Here is a 14593-nt window from a genome sequence, read left to right as displayed (position 1 = left end):
TATATGCAGCGAAATATGCATAATTCACAAGCAATTTCAACACTCTTAAAATTACTACAATTAGAAAAGCAATACTTGTTTTTCATAATTTTTCGTTTTTAATGAAATGATAGCAGCATTGGCGCTTTTGCAATTAATACGACAGTATTCTCTTGAGTTAGTTTGCTCCATAGCGTCCTGTAAAACGAATATGTTTACCTCCCTCCACGGCCAAATTCACTGACTTTCTTTTACTTCGGAACTTTATAAATGACAATTTGTGAATCTTTATTAGTGAACTCGGCAAAGGCTTCCAGATATATTCTTATGAATAATATATATATATATATATATATATATATATATATATATATATATATATATATATATATATATATATATATATATATATATATATACACGTGATATATACACGTGTATTGCCTGTGATGAAAGCTGTCATTTTTCTTCACATTTCTGCCAGTTGTACCATCTAGAGTTTGGCCATTCGCTACATTATTTCGAAATAGCCAGATTTCGGCTTGTCAACACAGACTGTACTCGTGTAACGTGATTTCCTATTGTTCACAAAATGGTCGAATTCATGTCTGGACGCACATTCAGTTGTCAACAATAACAATGTGCAGTTAGGGTTGCAGGAGCTTTCGTGTACGTTATGACAGACTTGAAGACGCTACATTAGATAGGTAAGTAGATAAATAGATAGATAGATAGATGCATGCATACACAGCATGCCTTGAGAGTTGAACTCATAGGCAGTTACTTTAGGCCCTTGATATTGCACATGAAAGTGGCCGCCATATTTTTAGAGAGCAGCAAAAAAACCTAAACGGTTTTATTCTAGCGAAATCCATTGTATTACAGTGTTAGCTTTCACTGACTGGATGATTGATGTTTCTGATAGGCTTTTTAGGAGTAACATTGAATGAATTGCGTGACTAGTAACAGTTACTAAGGTCTTCCAGATTCTGTTTGTTCAAAGTGTGCCCAACAAACCCAAGCCGATTCTGAATACAACTTTTTTAGGTGCCGACTGTTCGCTCGGATTTACTGATCCAAACAAACAAACAACGGGCAAACAAACAAAACAATCACAACAAAAAAATGCTCACATTCCTCGTGGTATTATGGGTACTTTTTTCAAGGCTCTTTCATTACTTTCCATTTGTTCAGCCAAGTGGTATTGTGGTCCAGATCGTTTCTGTATTGTAGGTGACGTTCGGTGAAATTTCCCTACAATAAAATGTACAATTACCCACAATGGAATCGGTTTCACAGGCCTACCGAACAGTTTCAAAAGTTTAAATCGACAGCGAACACTACTTATGACCTCTTACTGCCGCTATACTACATGGCCCTGCGATTTTTTCAGAAGTTCGGAAAATAAAATTATGGTATTTCTCTCGGAGTTGATGAAAATTCCGCATATAAAGCTATATTGCAGAGACTAAGCAATACATCAGGCACGCGTCAAAATGTATGTTGTTCTCTTTTTTCTTCCAGAAATGTTTAAATGTTTCTCTACTCAAATATTGCGTCACATTAACGCGGTAGAAAATTCCAATCTTTACAAAATCCAGTTTAAATTCATATCAAGTCCTCATATTGTGTAGTTCAACGGTTCACATGTAAGGAACAAAATAAAAAACAGTAGATCATGCAATTCTCATCGTCTTCCCATTGTCAAATCTTTGGAAAATGTTAAAGCAGCCTTTTCAGGTTTTACGTTATGTTCTCGTTTTTGATAAAAATAGTGGAGTTTCTTTCATATAGAGTGTAAGCTTACTTACAGTGTTCATGGCTTATTATCGCACATCAAACATTGTGTCACTTTAGGCTGTACTTTCTCTTCAAGTCAAATCCAAAAAGTTCAATTCTTAAGAGTAAATTTAAGTATTTCTATCTATATATAAACCTGGTACTCTGACAGATCAGAATCTTTTTTTTTTATTATCGCTCCTTCTAAAATCAAATATCGTAATAACTTTCAAAACCCCCATGATTGGGGGAAAAAAACATATCTTAGATTATACCTAATGATTTCCAGTTCTATAAACGTCTATTACTCCTTGCCGTGTCGCGTCTCAGCACCTTGATACTCTACAGGTAGACGAACAAAAGTGTTTTGTCACTAATTGACAGGAAACAGTATTCTCAAATTACCAAAGATGGACAATATATATTTCCTGTCGCTTCGACCTTTCAACAGAATGGCTCTTAGCTTGTTTTATGCTATAAGATAAGCACAGACTCATGGCAACAAAATATGCAGCGTTTATGATCAAATATGACAATAACATGTTTATTTTATCATAAATCTGGTTTTCCGACTTCAAGCATCGTTTCTGATCTCTTTCCAGACAAATGAAATAATTACGTTTTTTAATTAACCAAGATTTCCGAGAGTAGGGGGATCAAGCCGCTGATTGTTGATAGCGCTGCGGTAATATAAACTTCGTAGTAAAATTAGTGATGTGCATATTGCCCTTTTTGTAGACAAAAACTCAAAGTTAAGTCGATTTATAGTTTATACAAACGCAGTGTTCATTTACTAGCATCGGAACAAGCTGCGAGAAGGCAGCGGTGAGCATGCGCTAAGTGACCTTGGTGACAGCGAAACTGTTAGCCCTCTCCAGAATATACATTTATAGGTAGCATTTATGTACTAACTGTAGTAATTATATTCTTGTAATTTCATCCGCGGAAATCAGAAACGTTCATAAAACCCCAGGCATGGACTCATTACTAGCATAAGGCCGCCGTGCTCCCAAGATTGCCCGAGGCAAGTTGTCCGTGGTCGTATATGTGTAAATGAGGTTTACTCGCATACGGACCGTTTACGCGGGTCTGTAAGCTATCAGTTTGCAATCCGCGCCGTATTGCTCGGCAGTCTCTGAATGTACCAGTTGCTTTTATTTTGATTATTTTTGCCGCAAATCCGTTAAATCTGAGCGCCGCCATGAAGTTGTTACAGACTTAGTCAAGATCGTTGTGTACAGGTTCGTACAATCAGATGGAATCCGATGATTGCTTTACTCTATGTAGCCCAATGTTGGCTCCATCCTCGAGTGTTTACAACTGGTCTAAGTTCCACCGTTTTCCCAGATTAACTCAAATCTCGCCAGCAAATACTTCAAAATGCCACTCTTCTGTCAGCGACCGGTCAATCTTATTTTTCACAGTTAAGTGGCAAAATCACTCCGCTTGAAGTGTTTGCTTCCAGAACTTGCTTTCTGACTAATAACAAACTTGCCAATTAGCTCAGAAATTCCGTAGTTATTGTCCAGTGTTAAAAGTCACACCTGTGGAGGCATAACTGGACTATTTTAAATATTTATCCTTCATCCAACCTCCGAAACACTATTGTTCTGGATGCCTGAACACACAAGTACGACATCTCGAAAAAGTTTTCGATGTCATAGAAGGGCGCTCTCACTGTAGGCCACCTGCTCAAGGTAACGAGCTATTTTTATAAAACTAAAGGGCCTTGTTTGTTGAAAAGCCACTCCATTGGGGGCTCAATTCCCGTCGTGCACCATTTTCCAATATGGCGACTTACGTACGAAAATTTGCGGGACTAAATGATATCAATTGAAAATACTCTCTGATAGTGAAATCGGAATGGATTTCAAGACCTACGCTGTGTTACCAGCCGCTGGGACAGGCGAACGAATGGGTTTACAGACACCAAAACAGTACTGCATGGTCCATGGCCGGCCCTTGATAACATACATGTTACGTACACTCGACAGGTGACAGGATTTTTCTTATTGCTTATGTCTACCCACTCAAGCGTGTCTGGAGCAAACGTCTCCTATACCAGTATCACCGCTTTACCCGCTTGCTCTTGTGCCATCGCTTGGTCCCTGTGATGCTTTTTTTCGGGGTAAACCTACCTTTTTAACGGCCTGGCCGACTCCGGCACATGTGCATTGCATGGGAGGCGCAATCAAGTTTCCTATTGCGGATTGGTATGCGTTTGTTTCAATGGAACACAGTGAAGTCCGCTTCACTACAAGGTCATTTATTCAGACTGGAGCTGTCTTAATAACCATACCGCAGGCATTTACGCTCACTGTTACATAACACATTCATGCATACGAAATTCCTTTTCACAACATATTTAGATATAAAGTACACCTGTTTCAAGCAGTGGTTATCAACGCAGCCTTTTGTGCTTGGCTGTTGTTTCTTCTGCTTTCTCCCCGCCACTTGATGAAAGAAGCCACTTTGATTTAATGAAAATGTTGTGTTCTTAGGTCCTCATTCCAGAGTCTTCACTTATTGAGATTTAAAGAAGTTGACGTACCTTTTATATACTTTTGTGTGATTGTAAGACAGTTGCGACATTTAAAAGCTAACTTCACAAACTGAATTTCAGATAAGCTTTTCTTTCAAGGAATGACACTTGTCAGTGAAATAAGGACAACCTTTGAGAAATTTAACTGTCATTGATAATATATATATATATATATATATATATATATATATATATATATATATATATATACACACACACACACACACACACACACACACACACACACACATACACACACTTACCTAACTGAATTTCAGATAAGCTTATCCTTCCAAAAATTCCACTTGTCAGTGAAATAAGGACAGCTTTTGACAAATTTAACTGTCAATGACAATGTGTGTATTACAAACATGCGTACATAAACATGTATGTGTGTGATAGTTTTGTTTTTTCTTTGAAGTCAGTTATATATAGGTATATCATTAAGGTTGAATGAATCAATGTAAAGGTTGGTATTTTGTCAGAAATGCATATGCACATGTATTTAAAATCAGGTCTAAAAATTGCGAACCAAAGAGCCTTCTTTTCCATAATTACTTGTGATATCAGGATAATGTGTGTTAGTCAAATCACGTTCATGTCCAGTCATGGCAAATTCAGATCCCAAAATATAAATAGAATACTGACAAGGGATAGAAAGACTGATTTGCAAGTATCACCAACTTTGATAATTTGATGTGTCTAAAATATTTGAAAACACTAGTGTTCTATCCAAAATAGAAGCTTACCATTGGGAAATACTACGTTCAAGGCCCTTGAGCATCAATATGTGTTGAAAATTGTTGTATATTTGGCATACTGATTCGATTGGTTTCTAAGAAATCCTTATGCAATCTCAGTAGCTCAGAGCTTGTTATGCCAATAAAAGTAGACTTGAATTCAAATTGAATTACTAAAATAGTTGCACTGGAGGAATGCATGTTATTGCATATTTCAACCTCAGGAATTTGTATTAATATGCTAATGTAATTTCATGTCCACTTTGCAAGAAAATGTTCTGTTGTGATTTTCCTTTTTTTCAAAGTCAGTTCAATCCTGTTTTCATAAATATGCATAATTCTATGATTCTCACAGTTTTATGATGTTTCAGTCACGATGTGTAATATATGGATGTGTCAGGGCAGTGTATTTAGAAAACATGATTAATAGGCTAGGTTGATTTCAGCCTGTCTGCATGGCCACAGAAGGTGTAAATCAAAATGGAATTAAAATATGCAGCATTGTGATAGGTGCCAGACATGTCTAGAGGTAGTAGTATGCAACACTAGCCATCTGCATGTGTACAGGCCAGCTGCCAAACAAGTGGACAAGTCTAGAAGGAATTGTCACTTTCTCACTGGCATGTGACTTCCCACAGTGAAATGTCACATGCCCAGGAAACTATGTCTTCTTTTCTTGTGATGCTGCTCAGTGGCATTGGCCACACTTAGCAGTTGACTTCTAAGCAGTTAGAAAGGAGATGTGTGATTAAATTTCTATTGTACCAACAATCCAGTCTTAATGTGTACATGTGTTGTGCTGCCAAGCGAAAGCTCTGACTTAATATTGTGTCATGTGGCTGCCACTTCAAATCAAACGTTTATGCAGTTTTCAGTGCCAAAATTAATTTATGCAAGATGCATGAATTTTCAACTTGGGGTTTGAATTATTCAGTGTGTTGTGGCATTCATCCTCTTAGACATCTGCCTATTTTCAGGGAGCACATGGACACCGTTGAATGTTTTACACATAGGGTCAGTTCTCATTTGAAATATTTCTTACACCATAGTACCAATCATTGTAAGAGCAAATCATTTGCCTTATACAGGCTGTGATAAATAAATGAAGCAAAATCATTCTGAAGGCCAAATTAATCTAAAATAATTTAACTTTGTAATATTTACAGCATAAAAATCATAGACCCAGGAAATGTAGAGTCACTGGTGCACTGATAGCCCACATGTACAATATTGTAATTAAAAGGTCTGTCCAAGACACACAGAAGGGTTTTTAATTATTAATTACCTTTATGAGGAGTAGGAATCTAGTGAGCAAAGTATATTTTACTCAATCTTACACAAATAGATTTCTGTTTGATTCAATGTCAGATGATAATGTGCATGTGTACGGGAAATTGACATTTGTGATATTTATTCTTTGATAATATTTCTTTAAAATAGTGCAAAAGTTGTCAATACATATCTACGTGCGTCACATCTCAATGGTGTTTTGTCATCTTTTCTTTCTGTCTTTTCTCTTTTCTCTTTTTTGGTTCTGATCTGGTACCACGGCATGTCTTTGAACCAAGATGTAAGCAATCTGAAAAATTTTGTCTCAAAAGTATTAGAACAAAGCCTTAACAGAGTCACAATGGGATGTTCCAGTGAGCCATGACAGGCAAGAATGGGGTCTTTGATAAAGAGATCTACACCAAATCCTATCTGACTGGGTTCTGGTGCAATGACCTCCTCAGAAAATCTGCAGCCCCTATTGTGAGGGGGGCAGTAGTGTAATAATGGGTCGGTCTCTCACGCAGAGACTCGGTGAAAACGCTGATTTTTCCGACTGAGATATCTTAGTGAAATCCAATTCCAACGGCACTTTACAGGAATGTATATTGAATTCCTGAAGGACAATGGCCAACTATGCAGAGAACTGCACAGACTGTAATGACAGCACAGCCAGAAAAATCTCTGTAGAGTCAATAGCAATGGAACAATACGTACAGGCACCCTGTAAATAGCGCTAGCCTCAGGGAAGACATCATACCGCCTTCTAATACAAATAATTGTATTTCCAATTTTTAAAATGAACTACCACTGCGTTAATTTGCATTTGTATAGAAGTGAGCTGTTGAAGATTATCAGGAGTTAGTCTTTTATCGTTTGCTGTTGTACAAAAAATAGAAAGAAATAGCTGAAACTTTTTAATCTGATGCATTTCTCAGATGTTTTACTGCAATATATACTGAAATTGTTTACTCTTTGAAACAGTAAATATTTATTACATGCAGTAACAGTTTGCTTGTTTTATACAATGGCAAAAATTCAAGGAGAGCAGTGTTGTATGTTGTATTGAATATCTGCAGTCAGTATAAATCATCAATTTCTTCATTTGATCGAAAAGTTTCACATATATTTCTAATAAATACTGTTAAGATTTGATAAACAGATGATATATCATTAATAGATCACTAAATTATCAAAATCATGATAATTCATGTAAATTATATGTAAAGTAAATCTTTGACCAGGTAAAGGCTGTAAGGAGTGGAGTTTATGTTGAAGCAGTTTTATTCCAAGAATTCTATTCATATTGAAACGATGTCAAAATGTGGCAAATCTATCCACCCACGATCTCCTGTATATTGGCTCAACCTTGCCATTGAAATATTCAGCACTGTTCTAAAGCTTGGTGACAAAGAGAGTTGAAGAGGTTTACGCATCACATAGATTGTTGGAATTTTAAATGAAAGAACTGGAGAGCAGGAATTTTGATATTTTCTGTGTGTGGTCTGTGTGGAAACTTCTGTTCTGTGTCTTGATAAATCTTTGTATTTATTATCAGTGCTGAATTTAACAAAACTGGAGAATTCTGGGTCCATGTACAATTTAAAGGGCCACTAGCTGTAGCTTATGACGATTTTTACTATTTTTGTTTTCAATGTCAACGTTCGCAAAGCATGTTGAAACTTCTATGTGACTTGTCAACACACTTTCTGTACATGTAATATGCACTCTTACTGTTCACATTGGAATTCCAGTCTTGACTAGAATTTACTTTTCAACAAAGACAATGCAGTTTACGCATATACATGTACATGCTGAATTTACAAGTTCAACACCGTGTATCTCAATATGCGTTGGGGAGTGGAATAAGAAACTGAAGTTGACATTAAAAACAAAAGTAATGAAAAAAATCTTCAAAAGTTACAGCTACGGCTCGTTGACACTTACATAGAGAATACATGAATATTCCTATCTATTTATCTGGAAAGAATCCTTTAGACAGACTCTGATTATTACTGCAACGAAAATGGACCCTGTCTTGTTAGGTGTACACTGAATTTTTACAGTTTTGACACTGCATATTTTCTGCCACATAAAAGGTATTCAATCATAACATAAACTTTTAGATTATCAATATTTTAATTATTAAGTCCATATACAATGTGCATTGTAACTGAGATTTTCAATTTGACTTTCATAAAAAAATCTTTTTCAATTAATTATTGCAAATTTGCTAGTCTGAACACAAAATTGTATTGTGTCACAGATTCACCAAGTCCATATGTTTTGTCGCACTGGTGTGACTACATCTTAACAATGAGCTGCTAATTTTTTATTCAAAATAGAGAGAATGGAAAAATCTGTTGTTCTTCAGAGTAGAATTATAAAAAGCAATTGAAAAATTGCATCATACAAGTAGTTTTAGTTTCTTATTCCCATCACCCCTAGAATTTGATGTAACTGATTGTTTCCACTTTTGTGGTTGGACCAAAACACTTTCTATCGGGGAGTGAAGGATATCGAACATGACTCAAAATCCTGGGTTTCACAACAGCATGAGTACACAATGTCCATAAAATCTGGTATGGTATTTTTTGTTTTCAGAATTTTTTTCAAAAGGAACATTGCCACCATGAATTTATGTTTATTTTAATTTGAAAATTTTAATTTTGCTGAAATATGCCTAATCATGGGACTGTTTTGACTTTATTCTGCGGTGATTGTATGCCCAAAATAAAATGCTTCCGTCGCATAATATTTGATATGTACCGAAAATTATCATAGTGATGTTTACTTGTTGTCAGTTTGCCGATATTCAACATTTCACACAGGATTACTCTACCAAGTCGGTCGGCATGCGAATTCAAAAAAACTTTTAACATTACACAAAAATTACAAAACCAAACAATGTCCAAAAATGTGAAGCAGTTGATCCCTTAAACCACTTTCACGCTCCACAAACTACAAGATGATAATCTTGTTTTCTTAATCTGGGCAATGTTACAAAGTCTGTGGCAGATTATTGACAGACAGTGTGGAATTTTTTAAACTGAAATCTTCCTTTTTATAAGAAGGACACTCTGATTGGATTCTTCCTGGACATTTTACTCCACTGTGGCAAACCTGAATCATGATTCCATTATACAGTTTCTTGGTTAATTCTTGAGCTATCTTTCATAAATATTTACAGTATCCTACTTTCTTAAAATTATTTCCAGTGTGAAAATGGATCGACGTCTTTTTTCTTTCAGTCTTCAAATCATTCAAAGTAATTATGGATTACCAAGATGTGTTAGTTAACGAAAAAGTTTCATAAAACACGAGTGAGTAAATCAGGTAGAATTTCCCGGTACATGGATTTGTTGGGCCTTCACAATGACATCCTCAGTTGTCATTAATTATGCATTCAAAGGTCAGAGGTCAGGTGTACTGTATAGGGTATGTGAAGATGTCCGACACTGAAAGAGACAATACAAGCACCAGTAACTGCAGTGCAGTAATTTACATATAGCGCATCTTGTTGTGTGTACGTCTGCTTGACTTCCTCATTGACCCTTTGACCCGTCAAGAGGTAAAAAGGAAGTAATTTATGCAAAATGGAAAATTGCATTATTAAGTAAATGAGGTGTTGTTTATCCACAATACATATTTTTATTCCAAACAGAATGAAATTATTTCAATTATTTACTGTCGGCCAGTGGAATTTAGCTTTCACTAACAAATAGAATTCATAATTGAACCAGACCGATTGAAATGAGCAGCAGTGAGCAGACAGCGTTGCTAAGATATTCAGACCACTGCAGTTTGCATCACATAGAAATCTGGGGAAGTGTTCACCAAAGATGCAAAACAGGATCTTTTGTGCGTGAAACCCCACCTCCCCTTCCCCTCCTCAACATCAAGAGGAAACCTGTCTAACATTAGACATATCTGTTCTCCCTCATCTACCACAGCACTGTGCACTAAAAGGTTTCTTTTGTACAAATACTTGCCGTTTCTGATGTGATGCCCATGTCAAATATAAATTGTACTCAAAATCACATTTCCTGAACCCCCCATGAAGTATCATCTACAATCTCGCTTTAGCGTGGCAAGCTATCATGAAAACGTCCATGTATTGATCTCGTATTTACTAAAAAGAAGTTATTCATTGCCTCTTTTGTAGCACACTGATAAACTTAACTAAATTTGGTTAATGTTATTATTGCCAAATGACATCGCTTGAAGGAAAGGTACAAGCCCTTTTCAGGTTTCTGTTTTGTCAACATTTGCACCACAGGTAATTACTTTCCACATTTTCCTGATCTTGCCTCTAGGGGGCACTCTCTGCCCCAACGTAATGACGTCTCATTTATTTGCATTGCTGGCAGTGTGATGTTTTTTCTGTTTATATGTCTGTTTGTAGGCCCCCAAAAAACAACAAACAAACAAAATGAACACCTTAAACATACTAACATTATTGGTCACCATACGGTGTACCAGGTCTGTTCGGTTTGACTGTGACATGATTTTAAAGTGCAAGTGGTATTCGGATCAGGCCCGGATTTACCTCAAAATTTGGTTATTGGAACATGTTCAATGTACAGTATCAGCTGCAACTGCTCTATCTGTGTGTTAGTCTCAGCATAACATATAGAAGAAGACAAAGACTCAACCAAAATGACAGGGCCAAGAGGTAGACCTGTGATGTGAAGGTCTTTGAGTTCAAAGAAGGTGACTGCATAAATTATGTTCATCTTGTGCAGCAGTATCTCCAAGTGTCCAAGTTCTGCCTTCTGCCAAACACAGAATTATTGATATCCAAACTTATTTTCCTAGTACGTCTCAATGTTTTCAATCACTATTACAACGCTATCATTTCTGCTAAACTATGCATTCACAATGCCATGGCGAGGTTGAAAAAAAACAAAAAGGAAAAGTTGTTTTATGAAGGTTTGCACTATGAAAGTTTTTGAGCATTTTATATTTTGATGCCTTTTTATTTACCCCCTTAGCATTGAATGGATCAGTGGAATTGTGCTTGCAGTCAGCAGGGACAGACTAGCTTTCATGAAAGAAATCATTGACAAGTACCAATATACCAAAGTACAGCTTGTGGAAGGTGCCGCATCCAGACACAGGACTATTAAGAAATGCCTTGAGTCCATCCCAGCCACTGCTCTCCCAGACGTGGTCATTTTACATGACGCTGTCCGACCGTTTGCAAACGAAAATGTTCTGTCAAAAGTTAGCCAAGCTGCGTATGAACATGGGGTAAGTGTGAATGGGTTTTCTTGCCTAATCGAGAGTTTGACTTCTTTTCTGTGTTTGGATGAAAAATTTTGTCAAGGGTCCTCTTGATATAAGGGTAATTTCTGTGTGCTTTCTTGCCCAGAATTGTAAATATTTGCTGTAACTCAAGTAGCTGTGATTCATTTTTTTGCCAACATGAATAATTATATTTGCAACACCTCGTAATATGAATCTTGATAATAAATCAGGAGCCATCATTTAAAGTTTGGCAAATAATATCAGAAGTTAGCATTTGACATTTTACCCTTTCAGCCACAGTGCCCTGATTTTATGACCAGCCACTCAACACGGACAAAAATTGGGTCAGGCTAAACATGGTTTATACTCTACCAGAGTAACCGTTAGCTAGAGCAGAGGTTAAAAGGTCAAATGGACTTCGATGGGGTGTACTTTCAAAGCTTAGGAGGTAATGTCAAAAAAATAGTAAAAAATCTGCATATTGAATATCTAAGAATTTTCTCTGCCTATATAACTTTTGCGAAACCTTTTCTGCATGACAGTTGAAACAAGTGTGAAAAAGCTGAATTCTAGGAAGGAAAATTGTCCTGTCGGCTTACACCCCCCAAAAAAATCCAGTAAAATCTTGATAGCTCAATAAAATGTGTTTATCCTCATTCTCACTACCCCCTTCCAAAAGATAATGACTCATCCCTTATTTGTATTACTTCACTTAGAGCTGATGTGAATTATTGAATTCCCTTGGAAGCCGAAATGTCAACATCTTTGCAAATACCCTCTTTGCTTTTTTCAAAAGACACCAGACAGAAATCCAGAAAAAAAACCCATCATGTGAAAAGAGTGTCATGCTCCTTTGTGTAATCGGTCCTTGAGTTTTTTGTTTGTTTGTTTTAGATAAATTGAAACAGATCCTCTAGAGCTGATAAAATTCACAACACTCGAGGAACTAACCTGTGTCAGACGTAGGTTAAGGCAAAAACTTATAGGTTTGTTTCTCATCCTAGGTCTCTTGCAGCAGGGACGTTTTTAGTCCCCATGGACCAAGTACAGGTCGACTAAATGGAACGGACTCTGTCCATCCATGCATGCATCCATCCGTCAATAGCCATTACTCAGAAAATGCTTGCACAAATTTCCTTCAAACTTGGTACAAGTAATTACTATGAGAGGTATATATGCAAATGAATTTGTTTTTTGATATGATCTAGTACGGCAGTCACTTGAAGTCTGTTATACAGAGCCATTACCAAGACCTATTTGAAATATGACCTACGTACATGCTACTCAATTTGTGCCATGATACAATCCAATATGGCCACCTGGCGGCCATTTTGTTATAATGTTTCACATCCCGAGCCATTACGCAGAAGTGCATTATGCAGATCTCATTCAAAGTTGGTGTAAGGACAAATTACTATGACTTACACATGCCTCTCAGTTTGTGTCATAATACAATCCAATATGGCCACTTGGCTGCCATTTTGTTACATTTTTCATGTCAAGAAACATGTCCATGAAAATTTTATACAAGGACATTAAAACTTTATATATAGACAATACAGTATGATGTATATATGTGTACATCAACTTGTTTCATGATACAATCCAGCATGGCCAATAGGTGATCATTCTGTTTTGATCTTTTCATGACTGAGACTGTTTGGCAGAAGAATGAGGAGATTGATTTTAACCAATCTTGGCATTTAATAGGACGACGCACTATGATATGCATGTACACTTGCATTTCAATTACTATGGTGATATGATCACAGATGTACAACTAATATGCATATTGTGGTGCACCCATATAGCGTTCAGGTCAATACTCACTCTCCATGCAGAGTTCTGATCATGCCAACAATGCTTTGCCTGTTCTATGATAAGTGAACGTACAGGAAGAACTCTGGCACTGAGAGCACTTGGTCCCTACTATGTGATGCATTTTCAAGTATCTGCTTGTCCACAATAAATTACAACCAAGTCAATAGCAAATAAGGGACCAACAACATCCAAAACCAGTTGATCCAGTGGGCACTATGTCATCGATATGACTTAATTTATTCTAGTTGATATTTTTTTGAGCTGACAAGATCATTTCTGATATCAAAACAACAAAACAGGATCATTAAATATGAATGTGATGATAGCAAAACTTCACTGTTCAGAACTATACAGTGCATACATGTAATGTCACAGGCACTTTCTGCAGTTTTTAGTGCACTGTCATTTTATATATTTTGATTTTTTTTTAAGTGAACATGAGGAAGAAAAGGTGAACTGAGTTAATCTAAACTGATGTGTGCAAAGATGACAAACTAAACATTTTTCTTGTTTTCAATACCATGCTGATCTACATACAGTGCAATGTTGACTGGCAACTTATTGGCAGCAATATTTTGATAAAAACCATGAAAATTTATAATTAAGGGATTGAACAAAACAAAATAACAATGTCGCTGAACAGACAGATTTTGTCCAAATTTTGCCAGCAGCAGCCTGTATCACAAACTTGATACTGCATCTGGTGACAAACCTATTTTGTCGACTCAGCACAATTTGCATTATTCGACTCCCGTTGAACTTTTCCGAGCAGTGCATGAATAGCTGACGGATTACATTTGATTTGTGCTGTCTGTCCAAAATACAGGCGTGTGGAGCAATACAGCCACTTGTATCCACTGTGATCTCACCAACTCAGGATGGGTTTCTGTCTCATTGTCTTGTGAGATCTAACTACACTGCCAGCCATACACCTCAAGCATTCAGGTTAACTGTGATGACGACAGCTTACAGTAAGGTATGTATTATTTGATGCTTCTTTCTCCTCAAACCTTACCACAGATGCCAATAATTGTCACTCTTTGCCGATATGGAACTGTAGTTAGGTGATATTTGACATATTTTGTCCATCAAGTACACAAACTATTCATTCATTACAGGCATTTATGAATTATTTCAAGAGAGATGAAATTCCAGCAAAGGGCAAAGCTCAAGATTCAATTTTATGTATTTTTTCTCGTTTTCCTGAGCATAG

The 14593-nt window shown here is 36.6% G+C and overlaps 1 protein-coding gene across 3 annotated transcripts in view; it reads left to right on the top strand.

The window, feature by feature from the left end:
• Positions 1–14593, top strand: part of LOC139117357 (D-ribitol-5-phosphate cytidylyltransferase-like) — a 51921-nt gene that overhangs the window by 20767 nt on the left and 16561 nt on the right. Inside the window, exons 1-3 of one of the 3 annotated variants that reach the window (XM_070680395.1) lie at positions 3496–3752; positions 11304–11562; positions 14207–14356. In XM_070680395.1, the coding sequence (XP_070536496.1) occupies positions 3622–3752; positions 11304–11562; positions 14207–14356 (540 nt within the window). In that variant the 5' untranslated portion in view covers positions 3496–3621. Of the gene's footprint in view, positions 1–3495; positions 3753–11303; positions 11563–14206; positions 14357–14593 lie in introns of those variants that run through there. The other 2 variants (XR_011548513.1, XM_070680396.1) reach the window with 2 other exon arrangements.

The sequence above is a fragment of the Ptychodera flava genome, chromosome 18, assembly GCF_041260155.1.
Source record: "Ptychodera flava strain L36383 chromosome 18, AS_Pfla_20210202, whole genome shotgun sequence".
Lineage (NCBI taxonomy): Eukaryota > Metazoa > Hemichordata > Enteropneusta > Ptychoderidae > Ptychodera > Ptychodera flava.
The sequence above is the reverse complement of the archived record's forward strand: the minus strand, read 5'-3'. Positions and strand labels throughout refer to the sequence as shown.